Source organism: Bos indicus, chromosome 7 (assembly GCF_029378745.1).
Source record: "Bos indicus isolate NIAB-ARS_2022 breed Sahiwal x Tharparkar chromosome 7, NIAB-ARS_B.indTharparkar_mat_pri_1.0, whole genome shotgun sequence".
Lineage (NCBI taxonomy): Eukaryota > Metazoa > Chordata > Mammalia > Artiodactyla > Bovidae > Bos > Bos indicus.
This window is the reverse complement of record NC_091766.1, coordinates 94,727,722-94,755,686: the sequence shown is the minus strand read 5'-3', so window position 1 is coordinate 94,755,686 and position 27,965 is coordinate 94,727,722. Positions and strand designations below refer to the sequence as shown.

The window sequence follows — 27,965 nt, the reverse complement described above, 5'->3', positions numbered from 1 at the left end:
TTTTGAATAAGGATTGTTTGAAAAATTCAAATATTCAATGATATTTGAATAAGAATTGTTCACTTTTGAAAGAGCTCTTTTTAAAAAATGCAAAAACAAATAAATCCAGAGACAAAATGAAAAGTTTTTGTCTTTAGGCTCATTAAGTTAATTCTGGAAATGGCAACCCACTCCACTATTTTTGCCTGGAAAATTCAGTGGACAGAGAGTCTGGCGGGCTACAGTCCATGGGGTCCCAATATCGGATACGACTGAGTGACTTTCACTTTCACATCCTAAGGAAAAAAATCATATACTCATATAGTTATTTAAATACAAGAATGGGATCCGTGAGCTGTATGGAGGGTAGGAGATAATTATTGGACACCTAGTATCAGGCGCAATGTACAGTTAGGTGGCACTTGTCTCTGCCTAGAGATTTTTTAAATGTCCTGGAAACAAATGGGTGGTTGTGGGGGTTTCAGGCAGAATGGAGGAAGGGAGCAGTGTGAGTGAGATAAATGAAGGGGATTAAGAGGCACAAATCTCCAGGTATATAATAAGTAATGAGGATGCAATATGCAGCACGAGGAACATGATCAACAATATTGTAATAACTTTGTATGGGAACAGATGGTTACTTGACTTATTGTGGTGTTGTTTCATACTGTTTGCAAATGTCAAATTATGGAGCACACCCAGGACTACCATACTATTGTCCATCAACTATATTTCAAATTTTTAAAAAAATTTTAATAAATAAATAATGCACTGGAGAATCACACATCAGTCACTTTTCAAAGACTTCTTTTTCAGAAAAGAGAACCCATGCAAAAACCATCCAAAATCAGAATGGCTATCGCTTTAGCCAAGATCAACCGAGGAACATTAATTCAAGGATTAAACAGCATTTCCAGATCCTCCAAATCAGTTGCCAAACTTCTGCAGCCTCAGCTTGCTTGCAGACTTTTAGAGTTAAGGGCCATATCTCATCGTTTGCTCAAGGAAGTTAATGCACCAAGGCAACCCCTGTACAACATACAGGTAAGTGAACATTGCATTTGCTCAGGATGTGGGTCTTTTTGTAGGAACTATTCTGAAACTGCACAGTATGAAAAATGAAAATGTAGCACATTTGACTGTCCTAGATGTAAAACAAGAACCGTTGGCTAAGAAAAATGAATGAATGGGCCTTTTTTTCAATACAGTATGTTCTCTGGTTTAAATAAATCTGAATTAGGAAGTAATCAGACTTTTTTCTCCCTTGTTATTTGATTGAACTAAATGAAACTTTTGATTTCAAATGGTTCAACCTAAATCAGTTCAGTTCATTTCAGTCGCTCAGTCATGTCCGACTCTTTGTGACCCCATGGACCACAGCACGCCAGGCCTCCCTGTCCATCACCAACTCCTGGAGTCTACTCAAACTCATGTCCATTGTGGGCTGCCATCAATGGGGTTGCACCGAGTCAGACATGACTGAAGCGACTTAGCAGCAGCAGCAGCAGCATGCCCATTGAGTCAGTGATGCCATCCAACCATCTCATCCTCTGTCGTCCCCTATAAGCATGCAAATTACCAGTTATGTCAAACCTAAAAGAAATTCTACAACAAGCCTTAAAAATGATAGTGCTTTGTGTCCTCCCTATAACCTCGTTATGTCTCCAATATAATCTTTGTTTGATATAATGAGTATCTTTAGCGGTAATCTCATTTTGATAGACATGTCAATGTTCAGGTCTGTTTCAAATTCCATGTTCTGTCAAGTTCCATGAGTGTTGTTTTATTGAGGCTCTATTATATTAAGGACAAAAAAGCTCTAAGTTTTTCTAGACCAGTTTCTTTTTTTCTAAACTTTATGGCACTCTGAGTTTTTCAATCTGGGCATTATTCAGAACATTCCTTTGTTAAAATGAGAGTTAAGCCAGAAAGGATATGTATTAGTTCTTGTCGTCAAACAACCCAGAGTTGAGAAGCTTTCAGGCATAGCTGGATATAGTACACAATACCTTCAGGATCCTCCTTCTTTCTCTGACTCATCTCTTGGTTCAGATTTCTCTGTGTTGACTCCATTCTTAGACTGACTTTCTCCTCATGGTCACAAGATGATTTGCAGTTGTTCTCAGGGGCTACATCCTTCCAGGTTCAATTACAACAGAAAAGAATGAGTCCTTGATCCAACATTCCTGGCTAAGTCCTGAGGTGAACTTTTAGGGATTGACTTTCCTCTAAACCAAGGAAAGGGGTACATTGATTGGCCTAGGAATTGACTACTGCTTCATTCCTAGAGTAGAGGCTGCAGCCCCATTCAGACAATGCCACTTAAGGGTGGGGAAAGGATGAACCCTCAAACAAAAATGCATTGTTTTGAGAAGATGAGAAAATGTATGATGAGTGGTTAAAATAAAATATTATATAGGAATCTCTCTTTAATCAGAGATTTTGACATTTTCAGAAAGCATCAGCTATTTCAACTGTGAATTGCCTGAGACAGCATTTATAAAAGGCTCCTTTATAATACTTGATGTTTGTGAAAGTAAAAAATGGTTTATGTTCTGTTAACCATCAGATTTCTAAGCACTATAAGGCTTATACCTGTATCTTTAGATCATCAAAAAGAAACATAGCTGAACTGTATTAAATTCCCACTGAAATATCTTTCTGAATCTAATGTTTCGCCTTGCTCTTTCTTTGCATTGTTAGACCCACAGTTTCTACGGAGTTGATATAAGAACTGTTCTTTGCAGACTATTTCTGTATTTATTATGAAATAATGTTTAAAGACACTGTCCATTATTGTTATTCAGAGCCTTTTCTCCTCCTCTTTGCTAAGTTAAGCTATGAAGGAGCTGAGATTTTACTTTATTTACTAGGTAATGATTTTGTCTGCCATATCTCCATTGTGGAGAGGAACCTTGAAATCAAGAGACTGATCTTTTTATAGGAATGCTGGCTCATCTGCCCAGAGAGAGAGAGAGAGAGAGAGAGAGAGAGAAGCATATGTCTCTGGAGCGGAAGGAAAAGGCTTTCTCTTCAGTGCCCTGTGTCATGTCTTGAGAAGTACGTCTCTAGATCTTTCCAAAGGAACATACCTTCTCTAGCTGGCAAAGTTGTTTGCTATTCAACCATATCCTTTGCCCAGAAGACCCAATCTGTACAGGAATGAGAGACATTCATGGAGAATTGTCTCCCAATACTCATGAAAATTCAATGGCAGAAAAATAATTTCTGTTTCCAGTGGAATTGGGGTTTCCTTCTATCCAGTAATGAGAATGATACTGAATGGATTCTTTACCACTGAGCCACCTGGGGAGCCTGAAGAACTGTGTGTGTGTGCACTTGGATGCTCAGTCATGTCTGACTCTGTACAGCCCCGTGGACTTTATGTAGCCTGCCAGGCTCCTCTGTCTATGGAATTTTACAGGCAAGAATATTGGAGAGGATTGCCATTTCCTATTCTTCCCCACCTAGGAATTTAACTTGCGTCTCTTGCATCTCCTGCATCAGCAGGTGGATTCTTTATCACTAGCACCCCCTAGGAAGTCCGCAGCTATGGTCCTATGGTTTATTATTTTAACTTCTTTGTGGTATTCCATTATAAGAAAAAAGAATCCGCAGTTTATCTATTACTGGACAGATGGACAATTTAGTTTCCAAATTTTTTACATTGCGAACAGTGCTTCAGTGAACACTCTTGTAACTGAGTCCATGTCCATATGTTGAGACGTTTCTGCAGGACTGCTGCGTCATGAGGGATGAACAGCTTCAATTTTATTAGCTGTTATCAAAATGCTTCCCAGGTGGCACTAGTGGTAAAGAACCCACCTGCCAGTGTAGGAGACATGCAGAGGTTCTTGTCCCTTGGCTGGGTCGGGAAGATCCCTTGGAGCAGGAAATGGAAACCCACTCCATTATTCTTGCCTGAAGAATCCCATGGACAGAGGAGCCTGATGGGTTACAGTCCACAGGGTCACAAAGAGCTGGACACAACTGAAGCAGCTTAGCATGCGCACACACAGTCTTGGAGGCCTTTGTGATTCTTGAATCCGAGGATAATTTCTTCAATTCTGGAAAACTTTCGGCCATTATGTCTTCAAATATTGCCTCCTCATTTTCTCTAATCTCATTCCAGAATGCCTACTAAACACACTTTTGAATCTTCTCATTTTAGTCTTTATGTCCATTTACCTTTCTTGTATTATCCTTTATCTCTTTTTGATACATCTGAATAATTTCCTCTGATGTGTTGTCCAGTTAACCAACTCTCTCCAGCTCTAATATGCTCTTTTACTTATTAAATGTATTTTAAGTTTCAAACATTATATTTATCTTTTCTAGAAGTTCTATAATATTTGGTGTTTCCCTCCAAATTTCTACTTTTTAAAAAACATCCTTTTATAGAATTATTTCTTTTTAATAACCACTTTTATTTTAAACATATTATTTATGATCTTTTTAAAGATTATTCTTTGAGATTTAGGGGGATTGCTAATCTTTCTGTCTATTGTGATCTGTGTTGTGTCTACTCAGCATTTTGTTTCAATTGAAAATTTTTCTTCAGTAGGGATTTTTTAAAAATAGAAATACCTTCTGGCCTTGGGGTTACAACAGTTTCTCTAGAGACTTTTGCTTGTGCTCAGGAGGGGTCAGTCCCGGGTGGAGACCTGCTTTCTCACCTTTTTGGTCTGGCAGGTACAGTTTTTCTAGTCCCCATTGCAGCTCTACAAAGGCCTGACCTCACCTCGTGGGCATCCAAGTCTCATCTTCATTCTGTTTATTAAAACTCAAGCCCTCAGTCCTTATTTCAGGATCCAGTAACATCGCCATTCCTGAGACATGAAATCACACACTTACTGCTTGGCTTTTAGTTCCTGACATGGGAAGATTTATCCCTTCCTTCCTCCTCCTCTTTCATGTTCTGTAAACTTAGTCTGGTATTACATTTTTGGATTTTGATATATATAGAATCAAAAATAGAAATACCTTCTGGCCTTGGGGTTACAACAGTTTCTCTAGAGAATTTTGGGTTGTTTTTTTTTTTGGTGAGAGGTTTCCCACTCGCTCTGTCTGCCACATTGCTGTAACCAGGTGTCCTTCAGGTTTACTTCTTAATATCTTTTACAGATTATAAGATGGTTAACTTTCTTTTTGGAAGTGAAATGTAATTCTACCCTTTTTCACTTACTTGATGAAGATTTACTGAAAACATGACATGTAAAATCACGTGTAAAATCAGTTCAGTTCAGTCACTCAGTCGTGTCCGACTCTTTGTGACCCCATGAACCGCAGCATGCCAGGCCTCCCTGTCCCTCACCAACTCCCAGAGTTCGCCCAAATTCTTGTCCATTGAGTCATCACCATTGAGATGGTGATGCCATCTAGCCATCTCATTCTCTGTTGTCCCCTTCTCCTCCCACCTTCAATCTTTCCCAGCATCAGGGTCTTTTCAAATGAGTCAACTCTTCGCATTAGGTGACCAAAGTATTGGAGTTTCAGCCTCAGCATCAGTCCTTCCAATGAACACCCAGGACTGATCTCCTTTAGGATGGACTGGTTGGATCTCCTTGCAGTCCAAGGGACTCTCAAGAGTCTTCTCCAACACCACAGTTCAAAAGCACCAATTCTTCAGCGCTCAGCTTTCTTTATAGTCCAGCTCTCACATCCATACATGACTACTGGAAAAACCATAGCCTTGACTAGACGGACCTTTGTTGGAAAAGTAATGTCTCTGCTTTTTAATATGGATTCATATATGTCCTGTGGACTATAGGGATGATGGGCAAGTAAGTTGTGACCACTGGGTGTACTGAGTGCATGATCAAAGTGTGCGAAGTGGACTATGGAAGCAACAACAAGGGGGATATAATTCCTAAAAGTAGTTGGTGTAGGCTTCCCAGAAGATGATACTGGATCTGAGGCTGGGAGGAAGGGAAATTATCCCAGTGAGGAAGTAGGAGAATCATTTGAGAAAGTAGACAATGTATATTAGGAAGCTGAGGCAAGAGCATGACTTACGTAGGAAATGTAAGTAGTTCCACAAGGCTAAAGTGAGACAAGTGGGAACAGTCCCAGATCAGAGCTTCTGGGGTCCTTGAGGGTTAGGAGTGAGGAGGAAGGTTTTCTTGGGTAATGTGTATTAGCTAGGGCAGAGATTCGGAATTGCCACTGAAAGGAACCAAAGTGGTAGCAAGGAAGAAAGCATATATCAAATCTGAAAGTCTCAGTGAGGATAGACATAGAAGTGTGAGTAGTGAAGTTTAGTGGCATGGAGAATCCGAGGAACAACAGAGTAACGTGTGAGGTGCCGTGGAGGTCAGTGGGTTGGTCTGTGAATGGAATGTATCCATTGTACCAGACCGAGCCGAGAGGTCAACGGCATATCACAGAGTCCAGCTTACCCACAGTGGACTCCAGCCTGAATTCCTTCAAGAATGGTCAGGCTGCCTGTGTCAAGATGGAGCTCTGTGGTGTGTGAAAATGAAAGGCGTGAAATGTGGAGAGTTGGGGTCAGGCCTGCCCAACTGGCCATCTTGCTACGAGACTTCCCTGGCCCCTGGCTCTATGGGTGCTGTCAGGCTGCTCCCCAAACCTTTCCCTGTTGTGCAGGGCTGAGGTTAGTGGTGTATGCCTGCTTCTTCTGCAGGGGGCCTTAGGAATAGAAAACTGAGCATTTCTTGGTGATTTTCAGTATCCCCAGCAGCCGTACTTACAGAATGCTGCATCTGCTAGCCTCAGAAGCTGCCTGCCCAAGTGAGGCCTGCAGCTGCTCTAGGCTGCAGTGACCTACATAAGCAGCTTGGAGGCTGACTTCAGCCAAGACACGTCAGCTCCCAGACATAGTTGCTGACTTTGGCACCCCAGCGCAGGGCCACAGGACCAGAAGCTCTGTCTATGATAGAATCCTCTGTATAGTGACATTAGAGGCGTTTGCTTCTACTTTGTACACGTTCTCTGGAGTGGTGTGGTCAAGAGATGAGCAAACCAAACTCTTAAGTGGACCCCAGGGAAGTGTTGCTTCCTTTTTCAGGATGAAGAATCACAGAGGCTTACCCAAGTAAAGTTTCTTCCTCACCCCCAACCCTCCAAGGTAGACTCCAGTTTGGGGTTTAAACTGTAAACCTCACAAATAGCGGGAACTTCTTTAGCTCCTTGAAGGGCTTGCCATGAGGCTATCTTGGGTGGTGTCATTCAAGACTCAGGGTTGCGGGGAGAAAGGACAATTCCTAGAAAGCAGAAGTATTGGAATCTTGAAGACATACTTTGGCAGGCTGGCCACGAGGGTGAGATATTCGAGCTTTTATAGGACCACCTGATTAAGAGCTCATTCAAGGGTAATGCTCCACAGGCTGTTAATACTGGCATGCTGTTGTTGTTTAATCATTAAGTCATGTTCCACTCTTTCGCGACCCCATGGACTGTAGCCTGCCAGTCTCCTCTGTCCATGGGTCTGGGAAGCCCCAATACTGGGATAAACAAAGTCAGAAAGCTTTCTTTCCTGTGGATTGCTAGGAGTCTTTCCTGTGGATTGCTAGGAGTCTTCCCTGCATTCATGAGTATTGTGGGTTGCTAAGCAAATTCATGATCAAGTAGCTTTTTCAAACTTACAGGAAACACTTTTTTCTGGACCTGTAAAAGCAGTATTTCTTCCAACACTTATTTGTGAATCACTGAATTAGAGTTTCCCCTATAACTTCCTTCTTATTTCATCAAGATGGTTTTGGACAACATAAATTCTCCAACCTTCAGGTTACCTGTAAGTGGATCTCTATTTTCTAAGCAGCTTATAGTCTGCTTTTTTTGTGTGTGATTTATCTCATTGTTGGTGAAAATAAGATGAAAATAGATATTTCTTCTATGAGACAAGGCAGTCAAAATTATATGGGAGAAGTAGAACATAAAATTATGTGGGAAAAATTTAAAGCTGAAATGTTTTTACTGTTGAAATATCCATGTATCTTATATGTTAATATTACCAAATTCAAAAAGGAAATATATGGATATAATATTGATATCACAATACTTTTAAATGCAAATAAAATAAAAACATGTAACAACGAGGTTAAGATAAAATTTTTGAAACCAGCCAAGACAGTCTAGACAAAGCCTCCTTTTTCCAAATTTCTCCAGTTTGTTTATCTCAGTTTTTGCCATATACTATTCCTGCTCATAGCAAACCAAAAATGAAACATTGTGGTTTATAATATGAAAAACATGTATTGCAAGTGAGTCATAAAATGGAAAAATGGCTACTTAGCCAGTAGCCACATAAATTTTGGAGGATATGTATTTTTACAGGGGTGATTTATTATAGTAACAGCAAATATTTATTAAAAGCATTAAAATGGTGAAAAAGTTACCCCCAGGCAATATACAGATTCGTCATTCAGAAGCATAACATATATCAAATACATATTTATTTCTAAACTAATCCATTTTAATTACTTTTAGGTGAAGGACAAAAATCTGAAAAAGAAAGATGCAGCAAAACAGAGAGTAATTTTCCTTGCATGCAGACCCCATTTTTATTTTTATTGTATATGACCTACCAATTATTGGACCTTCCATTACACCCATATGTTCACAAACTCATGAATATTTTACTCTACTAGGAGGCATTCTGTTGTTATGAATCTGATTTCCTTCCTAACGTCGGCTCCCTACTAGCAGTTTGTCTCCTTTAGCCTAATAGTCGGATTCAAAGGCATGCTATCAGTCTGAGTCTTTCAGCAAGAGTGAAAGAGTAGCAGCAGCTTCATTTCCTGGAAGCGCTCTCCAGAAGCCAGGAAGTCTGGGAAGTTTTCCAGACTGACTTGTGGAGAGAGTGGGCTAAAACTGCCCCTGCCTATTCCTGTGTGTAGGAGCTGGTACGGCCTGAAGGGTGGGGTAAGAAGGAAAACCCCCCTCCCCCTCCCTCCTCACCCCACCATCTCTCAGCTACAAGGCTAGATAGTATTCTTGGCTTCAGCATTCCATACATCGCTTGAGCAGAGAAGGGAGATTGTGCCGGACACCTTTGTTCTTCAGTAGGGACAGCAATAAGCAAAAATAGTACAACAAGCACTTAGAGCAGGACCTGGTATATAGCACCATGCAAATGTCTGCTCCATAAAATGCTACCACGTCAGAAGCACCATTTAAAAGGCTGCAATGTTACTATTGGGTGGATACAGCGTAATTCACCTAGCCATTCTGCTACCATTGTTTCAGTTTTTCAGTGTTATCATCTTTTAATCCAACCAGTCCATCCTAAAAGAGATCAGTCCTGAATGTTCACTGGAAGGACTGATGTTGAAGCTGAAACTCCAATACTTTGGCCACCTGATGCGAAGAACCAATTTGTTGGAAAAGACCCTGATGCTGGAAAGATTGAAAGCAGGAGGAGAAGGGGACCACAGAGGATGAGATGGTTAGATGGCATCACCGACTAGATGGACATGGTTTGGAGTAAACTCCGGGAGTTGGTGATGGACAGGGAGGCCTGGCGTGCTGCAGTCCATGGGGTCGCAAAGCGTCAGACACGACTGAGCAACTGAACTGAACCTATATATATATATATATATATACACACACACCGTTCTCTTTTGTGTGCAATTTTACATTATTCTTGCCTGGAAAATGCCATGGGCGGAGGAGCCTGTCAGGCTACATACAGTTCATGGGGTTGCAAAGAGTTGAACATGACAGAGCCACTTCACTTCATCGTGTATTTACATGATTTTATATTTACAGCCTATACCTTCTTGGAGTTTTTGAAGCCTCTGAGTGACTTGGGTCTTCAGAGAAGTATGACTAACTGCCCCTTCATTGCTAAAGGGGAAGGGAATGTTCTTCCTACCGTCATCATTTCATATCCTTATAGCTCAAAGCCACAGAGGTGGCCTCTAAGAGTTACAGTTCCCTTAAACTGAATATATTGTGGTGAGGCAGGGACACATTCTAGAAGCTAGAAAAATCTGAGACAAATTCTTTATTAGTGTAAACCTCTACATTTCAAAAAGCATGCTGGATATGAACACAGAGTATTTGCTGAAGCTTAATGATCATCTAAGATTAATACTGGCCTTCAGCAGTCTCATGATTAACATTTCCAGGCAGGTCATTAATCTCCAGGAAATGCCCGGTATTTTCATTGCTGTTTGCTTAATTGAAGAGGTGAATAATTTAGTGAAGGATGACTACATGAATTTCAACAGACTGTTTTTCTAATAAGCACAGCAGCACCCCCTAGTGAGCACATTTGGTAAATGTAAAAAACCAAAAATGAGATTTTGGAAATGGGAAATTTTTTTTAATAGATTTATCATAGGTTTTAATTAGCAAAAGAAAGTATCTTTTTGTAAAGGAGGAAGACATTATATTTTCAAGGTGTGGGAAAACTCAGATCTAAAGTAGATGACTATCAATATTTGAATTCTCATTCTACAATAACATTATAAGATTTAACATTGTAACATTGAAAATCTTTTGTTTTAATAAGAAAACTCACTTGTTTTTTCAGGTCAGAAAGGGATCTTTGTTCGAAATAATTTCTTTCCCAGCAAAGACTGCTTTAACTAGCATAATGTGCGCTTCATATGCAGCACTCATTTATTTGGTAAGTTAAGAAAATAATTAGAATCTGGAAATATAATTATTTTATGTAAAGAAATACTGTATAGTCTATTCTTAAACCAAGATATTATTCTCTTATTACACAAAATAATTTTACATTAAAAATTATATTTCTAAGGAGCCAGGTCAATCCACCAAAAACTAAGTTGCTTCAGTAATAAAACTTACTTTACTTTTTAAAATATTTATTACTATTTGGTCAAAACATCTTGGGTTTTGCTCTCATTAGGTTACAGGTGTTTTGTTTCTGCCATTGTGCCGGGGTTGGTTAAAGTTCAGCTTTTGTTTTTTGAATTACAAAAGTGTTCATTAAAAAGTATGACAAAAATATACAGACTTTTATAAATTAAAAAGTTATTTTCTTCTAATTCATTGCCATTTGTATTTACCTTTAATTGAAAAAAATTACAACATACAAAAAGAAAAGTACACAGCTTGATGAATTATCAGAAAATCTATAAATTGATGTACCTTATGGATCAAGAAACAAAACAGTATACTGTCATTCTAGAAGCCTCTTTCTTGCCTCTTTATGATCACTAGCCTCTTCTGTAAAGGCAAGCACTATTTTGACTTGTAATGATCACTAGCCTCTTCTGTAAAGGCAAGCTCTATTTTGACTTCTAATGGCATGGTCTGTTTTGACTCATATATAAATGAAGTTGTATACCATGTTCTTTTGTGGGTCTTGTATTGCTCAACATTATCATGGTGAGATTCATTTGTTGCCTATAGCAGCAGCTTGTTGCCTGTCAGTGCTGTGCAGTATTCCACTGATTAAATATACAACTATCTATTCTATCGTTGAACATTTAGATTATTTAGAACTTTGGCTATTGTGAATAGGTTGCTGTGAATGTTCTTGTACATATGTTTGGGTGAAATGTCTGGACTGTAGATTTTGCATATGTTCGTCTCTAGCATATATTGCCAAAGTTTTCCAAAACGGTTTTAACAGTTCATTCTAGCAGATTATGAATCCCAGTTGCTCTGTATCATCACTAACATTTGGCATTATCAATCTTTTCTGGTATAGCCATTTTTGTGGGTATGTAGTACTATCATATTATGTTTTTAATTTGCATTTTATTGATTATTAAGACTGAATACCTTTTTTATACATTAACTGGATATCCTCTTTTGTTAATTTCTGTTAGTCTCTTCTCATTTTCCTACTTGGAGTTGTCCATTGGTTTATTATCAATTTGTTCTTTTAACTATTATTGGAACAAGCCCTTTTTTTAGTTGAATTTGGGCAGATTTATTTTACTCTGTGACTAGCCTTTCATTTTTAGGAATGTCTTTTAAAAGTTCTTAATTTTAATGAAGTCTCATTTATTAATCCTCTTTATATTAAGTGCTTTTTATGTCTTAATTAGGGAATCTTGACTTACATCCTAGTCATGAAACTACTCCCTCTGATATATCCTAGGAGCTTTGTTATTTTGCCTTTCACTTGTAGATTTATAATACATCTGGAGTTGGTATGACGCAAGGGTCAAGTTTTTCCTCCATGGGTATCTCACTGTGCTGTGCTGTGTTTAGTCGCTCAGTTGTGTCTGACTCTTTGCAACCTCAGGGACTGCAGCCCGTTAGGCTCCTCGGTCCATGGGGATTCTCCAGGCAAGAATTACTGGAGTGGGTTGCCATGCCCTCCCTCAGGGTATCTTCCCAACCCAGGGATTGAACCCAGGTCTCCTTCATTGCAGGTGGATTCTTTACCAGCTGAGCCACCAGGGATGCCCACTTGATAAATTGATCCAACTCAATTTATCAGGGAAAAAAGTAAACCCCTTTCCTATTGCCCCAGAACACCTCTTTTTAAAGATGAATTCAATGTCCTTATATATGTAGGTCTGTTTATATTCTCTTTGTTCTAGTCAACTGATCTGTCTATTTTTATACCAATTCATTGCTGTATTATTTACTGGCGCTTTACATTAAGTCTTCATAACTGGTAAAATAGGTTCTCCTTCCAATCTATGAGCATGGTATATTTCTCTATTTATTTAGATCTTCTTTCTGTTAATAAACTTATGGCTTTTTTGTTAGAGGTCTTTTACGTATTTATTTTTTTGATCATATTGAAACAGACAAGAATAAAGGTTAAATTTTCCTAATAAGCCACAGATTCAGTGCAATCCCAATTAAAATTTGAGCAGGTGTGTATGTGTACATCGACTAGTTTATTCTAAAATTTACAAGAAAATGCCAAAGAATAGCTAAAACAACTTAGAAAAAAAAAGTGTAAAAGAACTCATTTTAAACATATTTACAATTTTTAAAAACTCTGAATTTATCAAATATTTTGCAAATGTTTTAAAATTTTGACAAATGTTCAGTATCTTAAATGTGACTCTCATACAAGATTGATGCAAATATACTGCAGAAAATGAGTTGGATGAAATGGCTATGGTGAAACTAAAACAAAACTAGATTAAAACCAAAATTACTTGAATTTTTCAAAGACTTCTGAAATCATCCTACATGACTTATGCTATAAACTAAGAAAAGAAACAGTTTTTTTGGTGACCTCTGATAATTTGTGATATATTCATCCAAGTCCTAGGAGAGGTCAGGGCTAGAATTATGGTTTTGAAAGCAAATAACATCTATGTTGGAAGTTAATGCCCTGAGAGTGGAACCATGCCAAGTGAAAAGAGTAGAAAGTTGACAGAAATGTGAAGAACACTTTCTGTTTAAGATAAGCTAAGAAGAAATCCATGAAGGAGACAGAAGACCAATAATAAGAAAAGCAGGAAGAGAATCAGGAGGAAACGCTGTCAAGGAATTAGACTCAGGAAGTTGTGAGTAGTTAAGAGTAACATACAAGCAGAAAAAGTTAAGTAAAATGAAGATCTGAAAAGTGTCCGTTAGATCTCGTAGTAAAGTTGGAATTAATCATCTTGAGAACTACTTTAGCAGAAAGAGTGGAAAGATGATAAAATGGAAACCATGAATGTATGTCCTGGTTTGATCAAGAAAAGAGTTTGTCGTAGTCAAGAGGGAAACAGGGCCACAGGGATTTTAAAGTTTTAAATTTCAGAATAGAATATACTTTAGTATGTTACAGGTTACAGGGAAGGAGCTAGTCAAGAATGAGAGGTTGAAGAGGCAAGCAATAATTAATAGACAAGTTGATAGGTAGGGTATAGGTTTTAAGCAAAGATGGAGAAATACTGACCTTAATCAAGATCTTTCATTTTCTGAGACTTGGACAGAATTGGTTATGGTGGGCACAGATAAAATGTTGTAAGTGAGGGAAGAAGAAATGTATCAAAGAGGACACGGCTCCTCAACCTTCTTTTCATAGCATGGCATACATAGAAAACCATCCTAGTTGTGATAAATGGTTAAAGCTGTCTGTAGCTGGAAGTGATGGACCTCAAGATTTTATAACTCTAGATTTGGGTGTACTCAGATATAAGTAACATTGATAGTACCTTAATACTATCAATTGATAGTACTGATAGTACCTTAATCAATACAGCTATTTAAATACCTCACTTAATTAGAAGTCCGGAGTCCGGCAGTTCCTGAGTTTGTACAGTGGATCTACAGCATCATCACGAGCCCAGGGCCTCTCCATCTCTCTCCCCAACTATCCTGTTGGTTGGTTTTGGTTCTTAGGTTTGCTGCCTTACGCTCATACCTTACATCCGTATCAGCCTCCAAAGCAAGGAGGAGAGAGTAGAGGCAAAGACAGTCTTTCTTCTATATAAAAAGGAGGAAACTTTCCCCCAAATCCTTCTGATCTTCCTCCCCAGCAGACAAATTTTATTATGTTGGCCAGAGGGGTCACATTGCCAGATGGTAACAGTAATGCCAGGAAGTGAAGGGAAGCATCTGGTGTCCCCATTCTGAGGTGGGAGACAGGCAAGTAAAGAGGAGGCAGGAGGTCAGGAGGAAAGGGCTGTTCAAGCCAAGGCTCGCCCTCCTTTCTGTCCCTCTCTTTAGGAACATCTGAGCATTGGTTGCCTATTATGTCACCTTGGAGGCATCATCGCTTTGGTAAAAGAAGCTAGTTTAGGTGTTCTCGTATTTTATAGATTTTATTATTCTTGTTGCTTGCCTTAAATGCTTGGCATCATCATCTCCATCAGTAAAGTTATAGGTTTAACAGATACAGCTCTTAGTGATTCTCAGTTTTTGAAGTTTTTTTTAATCTATGTTTTGTTTTGACACCCTTAAAGTACTGAATGGCATTTTTGAGGAAAAGTGGATCACAAGTTTGTTTAGAAATCATTGATTCTAAATCATTAATTTACTAAATTCTTACCAAAATGTTTATGCCCTTCCAATGGAACGTAATTGGTATAACCAAAGTCTATATGGGAAAAAAGTAAAAACAGAAAACCTACTTTGAGATATTAACATGTTTGACGATAAATTCCATCTCTCAGAAAATGTTTAATTAAGTCAGGAGAATAAAGGAATGTTTCATTTAATTAGAGAATAAAGATGTAAAACATGAATTAGAAATGTGAAGCATATTTTTATTAAAGCATACTATGTTTTAATTTTCCTTCTAGATTATGGCATATTTATAATTAGGAATCAGCCTCCTCACGTTTATCATGTGCCAGAGGAAGCTGAAAAAAAGCACCTCTTTGTAGAATATACAGATCAATGATTTTATGTTAAATGTTTTATTGCATTATTGGATTTTTATCTGTTAAGTTTAGTAGTATAACACAATCATACTCCAATAATAAAAAAAGAAACATTAACTTTTTAAAAATTATTAGACCGTCTGTGTTAATGCTGTGCTGGAGAAGATAATGAAGATTTTCCAAGAAGAAGAATCCATAAGGCAAAACAGAGAGGAGAGTGAAAATTTTAGAAATGCCTTTTCGGAGCCTGTGCTTTCTGAGCCTCTGTTTCCTGAAGGTGAAATCAAAGCGAAACCTTACAGGTCACTACCGGAGAAGCCAGACAGTATTTCCGATCGCCCCAAACTTCCTGCTAATAAGTTGAGTAACAAGATTCAGGTTTTACATTCTGTGTTTGATCAATCAGCTGAAATGAATGAATGAACAAATCTGAACTTAAATATCACTGAACAGAGCTTAAGCATTATCTAATGACATAACTCGGAAACTAGTTTTTATGTTCTGACTGCTCTGCTTTGAAAAAAAATGGGGGCAGGGGAGGGACTATTGCTAAAATGTCATTCTCAAGTATTTATATGGTAGAGAAAATAAAATGAATCAATGTTGACTATGTGATATGTTTTAATGAACAAGAAAATGTACCCTTTGGTGAATTAGACTCTATGCAGTGGTTTATAATATGCACATGTTTATAATACATTTATGTTTGTAGTAAAGACTTGTTTAGAGTATCTTTCCAATTATTTATCTGGGAGGGGAAAAAAACCCTATTAAAATGCTACATATCTTTTTCAGAGATAATAAAAGGATATATATTTTCTATCTACAGGCTGCATAGTTTGAGTTTCCCTATTATCAGTTGTTTTAAAACTCATCTATAATGTTATGAAGGGCTTGACATTCATAGATGTAAATTTATATTGTTTACAAATCTGGTGAGAAGATGTCTGTATTTGAGAATGGGATGTGACATGACATCTTTATTTCCGCATCTAGAGGAACAAATTAAAAACCAGAAACCAAGTCCATGTTACTCATTGTTGCCACTGGATCCTCAGGAAAAACTGCTTCTGTGATTGGTCCCACAAACCAGGGTCATGGTTTTTGCCTGCTGGAGGTACTTTGGTTTCTTCCATGCATTTTCAATTCTGGACATGTGTTAAGTCATGGGAGGATCAGTGCCTGATATAATAGACTGGGATGTACCCATTCTAGAGATGGTACATTTTTTGTACCTGGTGGGTAACTGCTGCTGTAAATAGTATTTATAAAAAACCCAGGCCTGGCTCATAAATAGTCTATTGAAAGCAAGTGTTGGCATTTGGGTAGCATGTAGCAATATATCGGAAAAAATATGATATATAGCAAAAGGCTCTATAAGCACAGCCTTAATGATACCTATTTTATTCCCTTATTATTTTTACAATAGCCAAGAGAAAGGATCCAAGTGGACCCCTTAGAATACTAAGCCTTAATTCAGCCCTGTGTCATTAAGAAGATTACTGTGGTTTGAGACTAAGTTCCAATATTGACAAAAAGCTTTTCTCATTCTGAATTCATAATCTGTTCCTCATAGTTCTTTCTGGTCCCACTTATTCTCATATTCCACCATGCGCTGCTGAGTTTTAGATGATCAGTACCCAGGGTTTTATAATACAGCGTGGGCACGAGGCAACCAGAGGAGTGATGGCCATAAATAGCTGGCATAGAAAAGCAGGGTGAACTAACCTACACAGGCCTACGAACTCAGAAGAAAAGACTGAGGAACAACACCCTATATCTCTGCTCTCTGTGATATTTGGTTGTACATACATGTGCAAAATTCTATACAAATAAAAAAATTTTTTTAATGTTATTTAGAAATTTCATTTGGCTCTCTGAACACATTTCACATCTCTTATGGCTAGCAGCAACTGTCTCCTCATTACTTTGAAACTGTCTACCATGACCTGAGAGAAACTGAGCTGAAGTTTACTTGGTTTCGCTGTCAAGCAAGTTGTTTCCTATTTCTAAATTCAGCATGTACACTGATCCCACTTTGGGAAGTATTTTTCAAGTGTAAAAGGTCTGCTATATATTTGGAAAAACTGAATAGTTAAAACTAAGTATTTCAATGTGTTTAAATTTTACCTTAAAAAATTCTAATAACCATCAATAGGTGGGGTGGTGAATGCATGCAAAAATGAAACAAGACTAGAAGAATGCTGGTGACTGTTGAAGGTGGGTGCTGGGAGTTTATTATTCTCTTCACTTTGTATACATTAAATTTTTTCCATGATAAAGTCTACTATATCAAGTAGGGATTTTTCCCCTAAATTTTTCTTTGTAGATCTAATTTTTTTTAACCTTTTCTTCACTCTGGTTACTCCAAATTATTTTTATCCTTCTTCAAATGCACATTTCAAACCTATAACCTTGAGGTTCCAATCAATCCAGAGGATTGGCTGAAAAGTATTCTATAGATCCCGATGATGATCCTTACATCACACTAAGTACATGTGCTTTGGAACCTTTCATAAATATGACTGTTAAAGATGAAAAACGTGCTTGTGTTAGAAAAAGTTAGTCATCTTTGGTACTCAGCAAGGTTATTCTAAAACTACTTTCGAAACATACACAACATTTTTCATTGCCATTAAGTTTTATCAGAAGGAACTCGGAATTACTTTGAAGATTCCAGTAGCATAATAGTCAGAGTCACACTTAAAAGGCTCATTAGAAAGAGTCACATAAATATTCCCATTGTCCACTGTCACTGTGTGAATCCTTTGCTTTATTCCTTTGGAGCACCACATGGGTTTTGCTGATGGGTCTTTAGGATCTATAGACTGATACAGTCCTTCTCCTGTTTCCAAAGTAATTTTGTACTTATGCCAGGGGCAAACTATACATGCTCGTCCATCAAATTCCTGGGGAAAGAAATAATTGACTTTATAATATGACATTTCCAGTGTTGACAATAAATCTCAGACTCAGAACAGAATTTACTGCAGAAGAACCAGGCTGCAAAACAGGCTTCTCTTTTTACCTCCTATTTACCAACTATTCAGCATAAGGCAGAACCTAATCTTAGCAGTCATCAAGTTCTTCTGCAGTTGATAAGAAACCCAGTGTGTTAGAGCTCTATCAGAAGATAACCATCCCAGGCAACTACCCCATGTGACCCCAGTATGCTGTTATCTGTTAGATATTATGTCATTTCTGTGACGGAAATGGGTCAAGGGCTTCGAGTGCTTCTAAATGAGTCTTCACTAGTTGGTGGAAGAATGGTAAGCCTCAGATATAATTTCAAGAGAGGTTACTAAAGGCATAAGTGCATATGTTAACTAAAGAGCAATTTATGATCCAAAGTAGTTCATTTCAAACTTTTAGCTGTCCTAAAGCAGTGCTTCTAAAATTTTAAAGGACATGGGAATCACCAAGATCTTGTTTAAATCAAGCCCTTGTTTAAGCTCAGTAGTCCTAGAACAGGCTGCAGTATTTGCATTTCCAAGACACTCCCAGGTGTCACCAATGCTGTTGGTCTGTGAACCACACTTTGAGCAGCAAGGTTTTATAGCTCTCATGATGGTCTGAAACTGAGGGAAATTCTTCCACACTATCATCCAGATGCTGACATTTTTATCTCCACACGAGAAGTGCAGAAATGCTGTTTCATACCACCTCTCCTGTTCTGTCAGCAAACATTTTCATAACTCATAAGTTCATATTCATAATTTAAGCACACATCTTTTAACATAAGGACAGGTCTGGAAGTAGGTAGATATGAGTTGTATAGCGAGTGGAACACTAAATTTAAGCATGTACTTTGTGCCAGAGACATAGAGACAGAGAAGGGAGAGAGAGATCAGTTTCATGAGGTAGAAAAGAAGAAATCAGGCAGCTAGTTTGGGAATGCAAGGAAGTAAAACAGTGCCCCCATCTTCCCTGAGTTAAGCCTTCAAAGTGTTCTTTCTTTCTTAAAATATATATATTGATATTTTTACTATATTATAAAAGTAATATATACACATTGGAAAAATTCAAACTATGTAGAATTATAGAAAGTAATTTTTTTTTAATGAGACCTCTTTAGACCTATTATTCTTTGACTTGCTTTTCTTCACTCAAAAATATACTGTTGACATTCATGCCGCATTAACTTACTGGCTGTATGCTATTCCACAGGCCTCCCTGGTGGCTCAGATGGTAAAGAATCTGCCTACAGCGTGGGAAACCCTGGTTCAATCCTTGGGTTGGGAAGATCCCTGGAGGAGGGCATAAAAACCCACTCCAGTAATTCTTGCCTGGAGAATCCCCATGGACCGAGGAGCCTGGTTGGCTACAGTCCATGGGCTTACAAACAGTTGGACACGACTGAGCAACTAAGCACAGCACAGCATACGATTCCACAGCATGGCGAGTCCTAGTTTAAACTGTTTCCTCTTGTTAAAGCAGTTAAATTTCCTTCCATTTTTCATTACAATGAATAATACCACAATGAACTTCTTAAATATGTACTTAACAAATGTTTAAGTGTATATATACTTCTATATGTGCATATACTTAAGAAGTATATGCACATATGTAAGCATATATATATACTTTTGTACAATAATATGCACAGTAGATCTTTCAAAGTATATTTACTAGGTCAGAAGACATGTATATTTCTCATCTTTACCTATAAAATGGTTTTCTTTACATTGTTAGTGTTGTGAATTTCTAGAATATTGGTAATTATACTCAAAGCATGAAAATATAGTTCAAACCCAAATATAAATTGTTTGTGAATAGAGACAGTAAATATAATAGGAATATAAATAGGAAACATCTGAATTTGTTGAAAACAGATTTACTTTTACATACCTCTATTTCTCCCAAATGTAAAGGTCCTCCTGAGTCTGCAAAGAAATTGAACATACATCTGGTCACTAAGAAATGAAATTTTAATAGCTTTCTGGACAGTAAATAAATACAAGGTTTACAAATGAAAAACAAAATCTTACGGTAACAGCGAATATCCATAGCATGAAATTCTCCTTTGTGGTAGAAAATCACCACTTCTCTGTCATGGACAACAGCTGTTATTCTTTCAGATCTTTTAATGTCTTCTTCTCTACCCACATAGACAGAAGCATATTGCTCCTTCATTTCAGGATCTTGTTCGGAGCCACCAGGATCCATGCTAGTGGAACAACAACAAAACCACACACACACAAAAAAAAAAGAAAGAAAGAAAAAAATTGCAAGTGGTCTTCACTAGTTTCATTACACTTAACTCACAGAGATAATCATAAGAGAAGTTTGATTTCCCTGAGACTGATGGAGGTACTTTTAAAAATACTGGATTACAGTCAGTCATGATTGTAAGTTAGAACTCTTAAAGCCTGCCAAAATTAGGGAGGACTGACCACTCTTAGGCTGGACTTGTACTTGATGCACTTCATTGCCTAAGGTAGATATTTCAGAACTCCTGACAGATACTAAAGTCTCACTATCTTTTTATTCCCTCTCAAATTCAATGCTAAACAACATCTGCATATTATCAGTGTTGTTTTTAGCTTTTGTTGAAGTTAGGATTTTTCGGCAAGGGCCTAACAGAAGCAGAAGAGATTAAGAAGAGGTGGCAAGAATACAAAAGAACTGTACAAGAAAATTCTTAATGACCCAGATAACCACGATGATGTGGTCACTCCCCTAGAGCCAGACATCCTGAAGAGTGAAGTCAAGTGGGACTTAGGAAGCATTACTACGAACAAAGCTAGTGGAGGTGACAAAATTCTAGCTAAGCTACTTCAAATCTTAAACCAAAATGCTGTTAAAGTGCCGCACTCATTATGCCAGCAAATTTGGAAAACCCAGCAGTGGCCACAAAACTGAAAAAGGTCAGTTTTCATTCTAATCCCAAAGAAAAGCAATGCCAAAGAATGTTCAAATTACCATACAATGACACTCATTTCCACACCAGGAAGATTTTGGTCAGAATCCTTCAAGCTAGGCTTTAGCAGTATATGAACTGAGAACTTCCAGACGTATAAGCTGGATTTAGAAAAGGCAGAGGAACCAGACATCAAAAGCTAGGGAATTCCAAAAAAACATCTACTTCTGTTTCACTGACTATGCTAAAGCCTTTGTGTGGATCACAACAAACTGTGGAATATTCTTAAAGAGATGGGAATACCAGACCACCTGACCTGCTGCCTAAGGAACCTGTATGCAAGACAAGAAGCAACAGCTAGAACCAGACATGGAACAATGGACTGGTTACAAATTGAGAAAGGAGTACGTCAAGGCTGTATACTGTCACCCTCTTATTTAACTTATATGCAGAGTACATCATGTGAAATGCTGGGCTAGATGAAGCACAAGCTGGAATCACGATTACAGGGAGAAATATCAATAACCTCAGATATGCAGATGATACCACTTTAATGGCAGAAAGTGAAGAGGAACTAAAGAGCTTCTTGATGAAGGTGAAAGAGGAGAGTCTAAAAGCTGGCTTAAAACTCAACATTCAAAACACTAAGATTGTGGTATCTGGTCGCATCACTTCATGGCAAATAGACGGGGAAAATGTGGAAACAGTGTCAGATTTCATTTTCTTGGGCTCCAAAATCAATGTGGATGGTGACTGCAACCACGAAATGAAGAGACACTTGCTCCTTGGAAGAAAAACTATGTCAAGCCTAGACAGTGTTTTAAAGCAGAGACATCACTTTGCTAACAAAGGTCCATATAGTCAAAGCTATGGTTTTTCCAGAAGTCTTGTATGGATGTGAGAGTTGGACCATAAAGAAGGCTGAGCACCAAAGAATTGATGCTTTTGAACTGTGGTGCTGGAGAAGACTCTTGAGAGTCCTTTGGACTGCAAAGAGATCCAACCAGTCAATCCTAAAGGAAATCAGTCCTGAATATTCATTGGAAGGACTGATGCTGAAGCTGAAAGTCCAATACTTTGGCCACCTGATGTGAAGAGCTGACTCACTGGTAAAGACCCTGATACTGGGGAAAATTGAGGGCAAAAGGAGAAGGGGGCGACAGAGGATGAAATGGTTGGATGTTATCACTGACTCAATGGACATGAGTTTGCACAAACTCCAGGAGATAGTGGTGGACAGAGAAGCCTGGCATGCCTGGTCACAGAGTCGGACACGACTTAACGAATGAACAACAGGATTCTTCGACAGTCTGAATAGTCTTGAACCTCTTGGTTAAAAGGTGGCTAAGTTGGTTTTGCCTGGTGTAGACAGCCAGCTCATACAGATCAACCAGATAACCATATTCTAGTAGGACGCAGAAGTGTGAATGGATGCCTTTAATTTTCTTAATTCACATAGAAAATGGCATTACTTTCTTCTGTCTTACTTGGGCATTCAAAACAGTGACTTTCTCTTCAATTTATAGAAAGAAGTATATAAATTTTAGAGAAATCTGTAAGGTATTTTTAATTTTTTTTTTCTTAGCACAGATATTCAGCCTATTTGAGAACAACCCTTTCAAAGGGATCTTCTATATACTTTAAGAACATAGCCATGGTCTATTAATTTCATATGAGAAAGAAACATCAAAGATATATCATTGTCAGGGGTTTCAGGCCCCATGTAGAGGATTTTCCTGAGGGCCTCCCTTATGTTGGTATTTTTATTTTTTCTATGATAGTTTCTAAGTAAAAGTGTATATCCTGTTTTGCCAAGAATTTCTATATTTGTTTCCTTTATCTCCTAATAATTAGAGCAATGGTTAACAGTGCAAACTTCAGGGAACAAATATGACATCTCTGTAATTTCCTAAACTTGATTAGTGTAGTGCTTTCCTTTATTCATTGAATTCAAAGTTCCTGCCTCTCCTCAGTAAGAAAATTGAGTGAGGCACAAACTCAATTTGGGCTGATGAACTGGAATGAAGGAACCTACAGAAAAGAAATAAAGAAGGATGTGCTAAGTTGCTTCAGTTGTTTCCGACTCTGCGACCCCATAGACCACAGGCCGCCAGGCTCCTCTGTCCGTGGGATTCTCAGGAGAAAAACACTGGAGTGGGCTGCCATTTAACTCCCAGGTTTTAGGTTTGTGCAACTATATGGTTTGTGATTGTGATTGGGCAGACTGAGAAAGGAATGATATTTTGAAAGAAAGGAAAATTAAGGAACTAGTTACATTTTGTACAAAGTGAGTCTGAGGTACTCAAGACATATCAAGTCAAAAGTCAGATATATGAGACTAGAGTTGAGCCTCACTAGAGAAATAAATTTGGAAGTTTTCAAACTACAGAATTCAACACAATCACTTGGAGTGGGAGTGTCAATAGGGAATGAGGTCTAACAATTTCTGAAGAACATCCAATATTTAGACTTTGTGGATTAGCCATGCTTGACCAGAGGCTGGATTGCAACATTTCTAAACAATTATCTGGTTTTACTTGATTTTGGCAGGTGCCCAAAGTATACAAACTACTCAGATGGTAACATTTACCTCCACACTGCTGCATGTGCTGTCCTTATCACATTTTGAGACAGAACAGAAGGGCAATAATGATAAAAATGGGGACAGACAGATGAATTGAAAAGAGGAAGGGGGAATAGGCTGAAGAAAAAGAAAAATATGGAATATGCAACACATATAACTAACAAAGGATTGATTCAGAAAACATGAAGTATTCCTATAAACAAGAAAAGGCAACCATTATAAAAATGGGCAAAAGACACAAACATTTCAACATTTCACAGATGAGGAAATCTGAATAGCCAGAAATTACATGTAAAGATGCTCAACCTAATTGGTAGGAAAATGTAAAAGAAATATAAAGCAAAGTCAAAATAGGATACTGTTTTCCATCCACCAGACTGGCAAAAAATAACAAGGATTGGCAAGGATATGGAGCAACTGTTAGTGATGACATCAATTAGAGGTACAACAATTACCTAGCAAAGCTGAACATATTCATGACCCAATAATCCCACTTCAGATATATTCCATAGACGTGTGCACAGGTGCACCAGGAAAAATGCACAAGAATGGTTATAACAGCAAAAGATAGGAAACAAGTCAAATCTATCAACAGTAGAATGGATGATTTTTATGCTCATTCAATGGAATATTGTGCAGCAGTGAAAACTGTATGGCTGTGTCAAGTTGGATTAGTCAAAACTGTAACTTTAAACAAAAAAAATTTTAAGAATTCAGAGTATGCTTCTATTTTTATAAAGTGCCAAAAGAGGCAAAACAAAACAATGTATTATTCGTGGATAAATTTATATAGGGAAAATTTACAAAGAAAAGCAAGGGAATAATAAACACAAATTTTAAGTGTTTATCAATGTATTACATTTACTCTTATATTTAAAATTACTTTTTTCCCCCCAAATTTAAGTGGTATCCTACTTTATGTAATAAATGATCCAAAATCCAAGAAAAGGGATAAAATGGTACTTTCCGTCCTCAGAGAATGTATGTGTAAACAGATCATGAATAGACTATTTGAAATTTTTGTACAGCTTATTTCAAGGCTTGCCATGGAGGAAGAAATAAATCGATAGTTCTCTTACTTTTCTTTCTCCAGGCAACAAATAGAAAAGAAATACAAGACTGAAGCAAGTACCAAGATACATGAGATATGGATTAGCACCAGAAGTTAATTAAATTCTATTGAACTCCCACATAAATGAGAACCAAACACTATCCTTTCTCATTTCAGTCTCTTGGAGACTTTGCAGGGTTTTCCCCCCAACCAAGGCAAATTGTAGGGAACTTTGCATGGGCTGATAAGAAATGAGCAGAGAAAGCTGGGGCTAAATGATAAAGGTTTCAGAGAAATATGATCAGTTTTGCATTTTGCTTAGAAAAGTATTATCTCATCCTTCAAATAATTGTTCCCTCTAAGCATCATAGGTGGTACTATTTATGATATCTGGTGACTATAATTAACACCCATATTATTCTTAATTAAATAATGTGAATATCACAGTCCATTCAGACAGCAATACAAGTCACTTTTATTCACTTTAATTACTGTTACTTTGATGCACTATTCATATACTCCTACACATTTTCTCTGTGTTGAGTCAGCTTTAAGATAGTAGACTCTTAAAGTAAGAAAATGAAAAATTAAACTGCATTACTCAGTATGGGAGCTAGAAGAAAACTGCTTAAAGAAATGTTGAGCATTTTGTTCCACGGTTCTCTTCAAGAGATATTTTTTGGACTGTACCTAAAATTAGGTTTCTAAAGGTGCTAACACCACATAAAATTACTGATTAGCTAAATGAATCCTCTGTCTCTATTAGATACCTTTCTGGCATAGGGAATCTTTTCAGCATAACTTAAGTTTCTATAAGACAGTGGGGACAAAAGAAACATGAAATTAAAGGAATTTCTTCTTATTCTTGAGCACAAAAGCATAAAGTTGCTTTTACTGAGTCTGGGGACTTGACCTATACTTATCAGAATGCAAAACTCCAAGGTGACACATTTACTTTAGGTTCAGAGACAAGAAATGCCATAGCTTTAGACTTCTTTGTCTGGCAGAATAATAGATAAAACTAGCTACCCTTTAGTGAGTGCCAACTGCTTGGATAATGAATAATATGAATTCATTAATCCCACGAAAAAATGCCTATTTTCCACATGAGGAAACTAAGGGTAAAAGACTTTAACAAAAGCTTGCCCAAACTCATAAAATCGCAGTGAAGATTCAAACCGAGATCTTATGTCTAAACTTTGTGAACACTGATATAAAAATCTTACCATTTTATCTAAGTAGCATCCACAGATTTATAAAAATAGGTGGCATGCATATAAACTATCTTGAAGGTACAAAACCTTTTAGCAAAGATGTTTGTGTGTATACTCCACATATACATATCCTTAGATGATGATCCTGAATTTTTTTTAATTTAGGAAAGCCAATGTTCAAGACTTGTGTCAACAAATGTTTAAAACAAAATCTGTTCAGTTCAGTCGCTCAGTCGTGTCCGTACCTGCGACCCCATGGACTGCAGCACTCCAGGCCTCCCTGTCCATCACCAACTCCCAGAGCCTACTCAAACTCATGTCCATCACTTTGGTGATGCCATTCAACCATCTCATCCTCTGTCCTCCCCTTCTCCTCCTGCCTTCAATCTTTCCCAGCATCAGGGTCTTTTCCAATGAGTAGGTTCTTCACATCAGGTGGCCAGAGTATTTGAGTTTCAGCTTCAACATCAGTCCTTCCAATGAATATTCCCAGGACTGATTTCCTTTAGGATGGACTAGTTGGATCTCCTTGCAGTTCAAGGGACTCTCCAGAGTCTTCTTCAACACCACAGTTCAAAAGCATCAATTCTTCGGTGCTCAGCTTTCTTTATAGTCCAACTCTCCCATCCATACATGACTACTGGAAAAACCAATAGCCTTGACTACATGGATCTTGGCTGGCAAAGTAATGTCTCTGCTTTTGAATATGCAGTCTAGGTTGGTCATAGCTTTTCTTCCAAGGAGCAAGTGTCTGAATCGCCAGTCCAGGTTCGATGCAGGATACAGGAAGCTTGGGGCTGGTGCACTGGGATGACCCAGAGGGATGGTATGGGGAGCGAGGAGGGAGAGGGGTTCAGGATTGGGAACAGGTGTACACCCGTGGCGGATTCATGTTGATGTATGGCAAAACCAATACCATATTGTAAAGTAATTAGCCTCTAATTAAAATAAATAAACTTAAAAAAAAAAAAATGGCCCAGCGAAGCAGCTGTTAAAAGCAGAGACATTACTTTGCCAACAAAGGTCCGTCTAGTCAAGGCTATGGTTTTTCAGGTAATCATGTATGGATGTGAGCGCTGGACTATATAGAAAGCTGAGCACAGAATTGATGCTTTTTAACTACGGTATTAAAGACTCTTGAGAGTCCCTTGGACTGCAAGGAGATCCAACCAGTCCATCCTAAAGGAAAGTAGACCTGAATATTCGTTGGAAGGAGTGATGCTGAAGCTGAAACTCCAATACTTTGGCCACCTGATGCAAAGAACTAACTCATTTGAAAAGACCCTGATGCTGGAAAGATTGAAGGCGGGAGAAGGGGATGACAGAGGATGAGATGGTTGGATGGCATCACCTACTCAGTGGATATGAGTTTCAGTAAACTCCAGGAGTTGGTGATGGACAGGGAAGCCTGGCGTGCTGCAGTCCATGGGGTCGCAAAGAGTCAGACACGACTGAGCAACTGAACTGAACTGAACGGAAGCCGCAGGTCCGGGGTGAGGACCAGCCTTGACGATGAACAAGCTCGATGGGCCCGCAGTGCCCGGGCGAAAGCCTGCGCTGGGGGTTCATGGTTAAAGAGAACAGCGTCTAGGGCGGCGAAGCCGCAGAGCTCAAAAGAGCCAGGAGGAAACTCAGCACTGCAACCGCGAACCCATTCCCGGTCTCCGCCGCCGCCGGAAGCCCGAGCCCCGGGCCCTCCGCCCGGCCGGAAGCGGCGAGTCTCGCGAGCCCCGCCCCGCGCGCGGCCGCCCAACCCCGCGCCAGGAACAGAACTTACCTTCCCCGGAGTCCCTGCCCCACCTCCGCGAGACCCGGCCGCAGCGCCCCCGCGTGAGGATACTGAGCCGGCCGGGACGCCGGCGGCCGCGTGGCTCTCCGCGTGACGGGGCGGGGCGGGGAGCCACCGCCCACGTGACCCGAGCGCGCCCGCCCCCGGGGCGGCCTGTGAGGCGTCTAGGGCTGCTGACAGCGGCCGCCGGCTCGCCGCGCTCCGCCGGGATCTCCGAAATGACCGTTTCAATCGTGTGTTTTACAGATGTGGGCTCCCCCACTT

General features: G+C 38.7%; 2 protein-coding genes across 8 annotated transcripts in view; one reads left to right on the top strand and one right to left on the bottom strand.

Moving 5' to 3' along the window:
• Window positions 1–17,058, top strand: part of SPATA9 (spermatogenesis associated 9) — a 61,618-nt gene extending 44,560 nt beyond the window's left edge. For all 6 annotated transcript variants that reach the window (XM_070794050.1, XM_070794048.1, XM_070794049.1 and 3 more), the window contains 3 exons: window positions 796–1,023; window positions 10,478–10,573; window positions 15,339–17,058. In XM_070794050.1, coding sequence (XP_070650151.1) covers window positions 796–1,023; window positions 10,478–10,573; window positions 15,339–15,626 — 612 coding nt within the window. In that variant the 3' untranslated portion in view covers window positions 15,627–17,058. The remainder of the gene's footprint in view (window positions 1–795; window positions 1,024–10,477; window positions 10,574–15,338) is intronic.
• On the bottom strand, window positions 1,022–27,809 carry RFESD (Rieske Fe-S domain containing). Of its 2 annotated transcripts, none has more exons than XM_070794053.1 (4): window positions 27,690–27,809; window positions 20,192–20,370; window positions 20,052–20,086; window positions 1,022–2,115 (listed from the first exon to the last, which is right to left on the bottom strand). In XM_070794053.1, the coding sequence occupies exons 2-4, from the start codon at window positions 20,367–20,369 to the stop codon at window positions 1,933–1,935; spliced, it is 396 nt and encodes a 131-aa protein (XP_070650154.1). In that variant the 5' UTR covers window position 20,370; window positions 27,690–27,809; the 3' UTR covers window positions 1,022–1,932. The 2 variants fall into 2 exon arrangements, with proteins under 2 accessions (XP_070650154.1, XP_070650153.1); XM_070794052.1 differs by lacking the exon at window positions 1,022–2,115 and adding an exon at window positions 17,412–18,112.
• Between the last annotated feature and the right edge of the window lie 156 nt (window positions 27,810–27,965).

What these genes read in the sequence shown, in the direction of transcription:
- RFESD (XM_070794052.1), bottom strand. Translation starts at nt 20,369, where the DNA reads ATGGATCCTGGTGGCTCCGAACAAGATCCTGAAATGAAGGAGCAATAT. An exon ending in TATGGATATTCGCTGTTACC is followed by an intron (nt 20,087 to 20,191) that starts GTAAGATTTTGT and finishes ATTTCTTTGCAG; the next exon opens with ACTCAGGAGGACCTTTACAT. An exon ending in TACATTTGGGAGAAATAGAG is followed by an intron (nt 18,113 to 20,051) that starts GTATGTAAAAGT and finishes TTCTTTCCCCAG; the next exon opens with GAATTTGATGGACGAGCATG.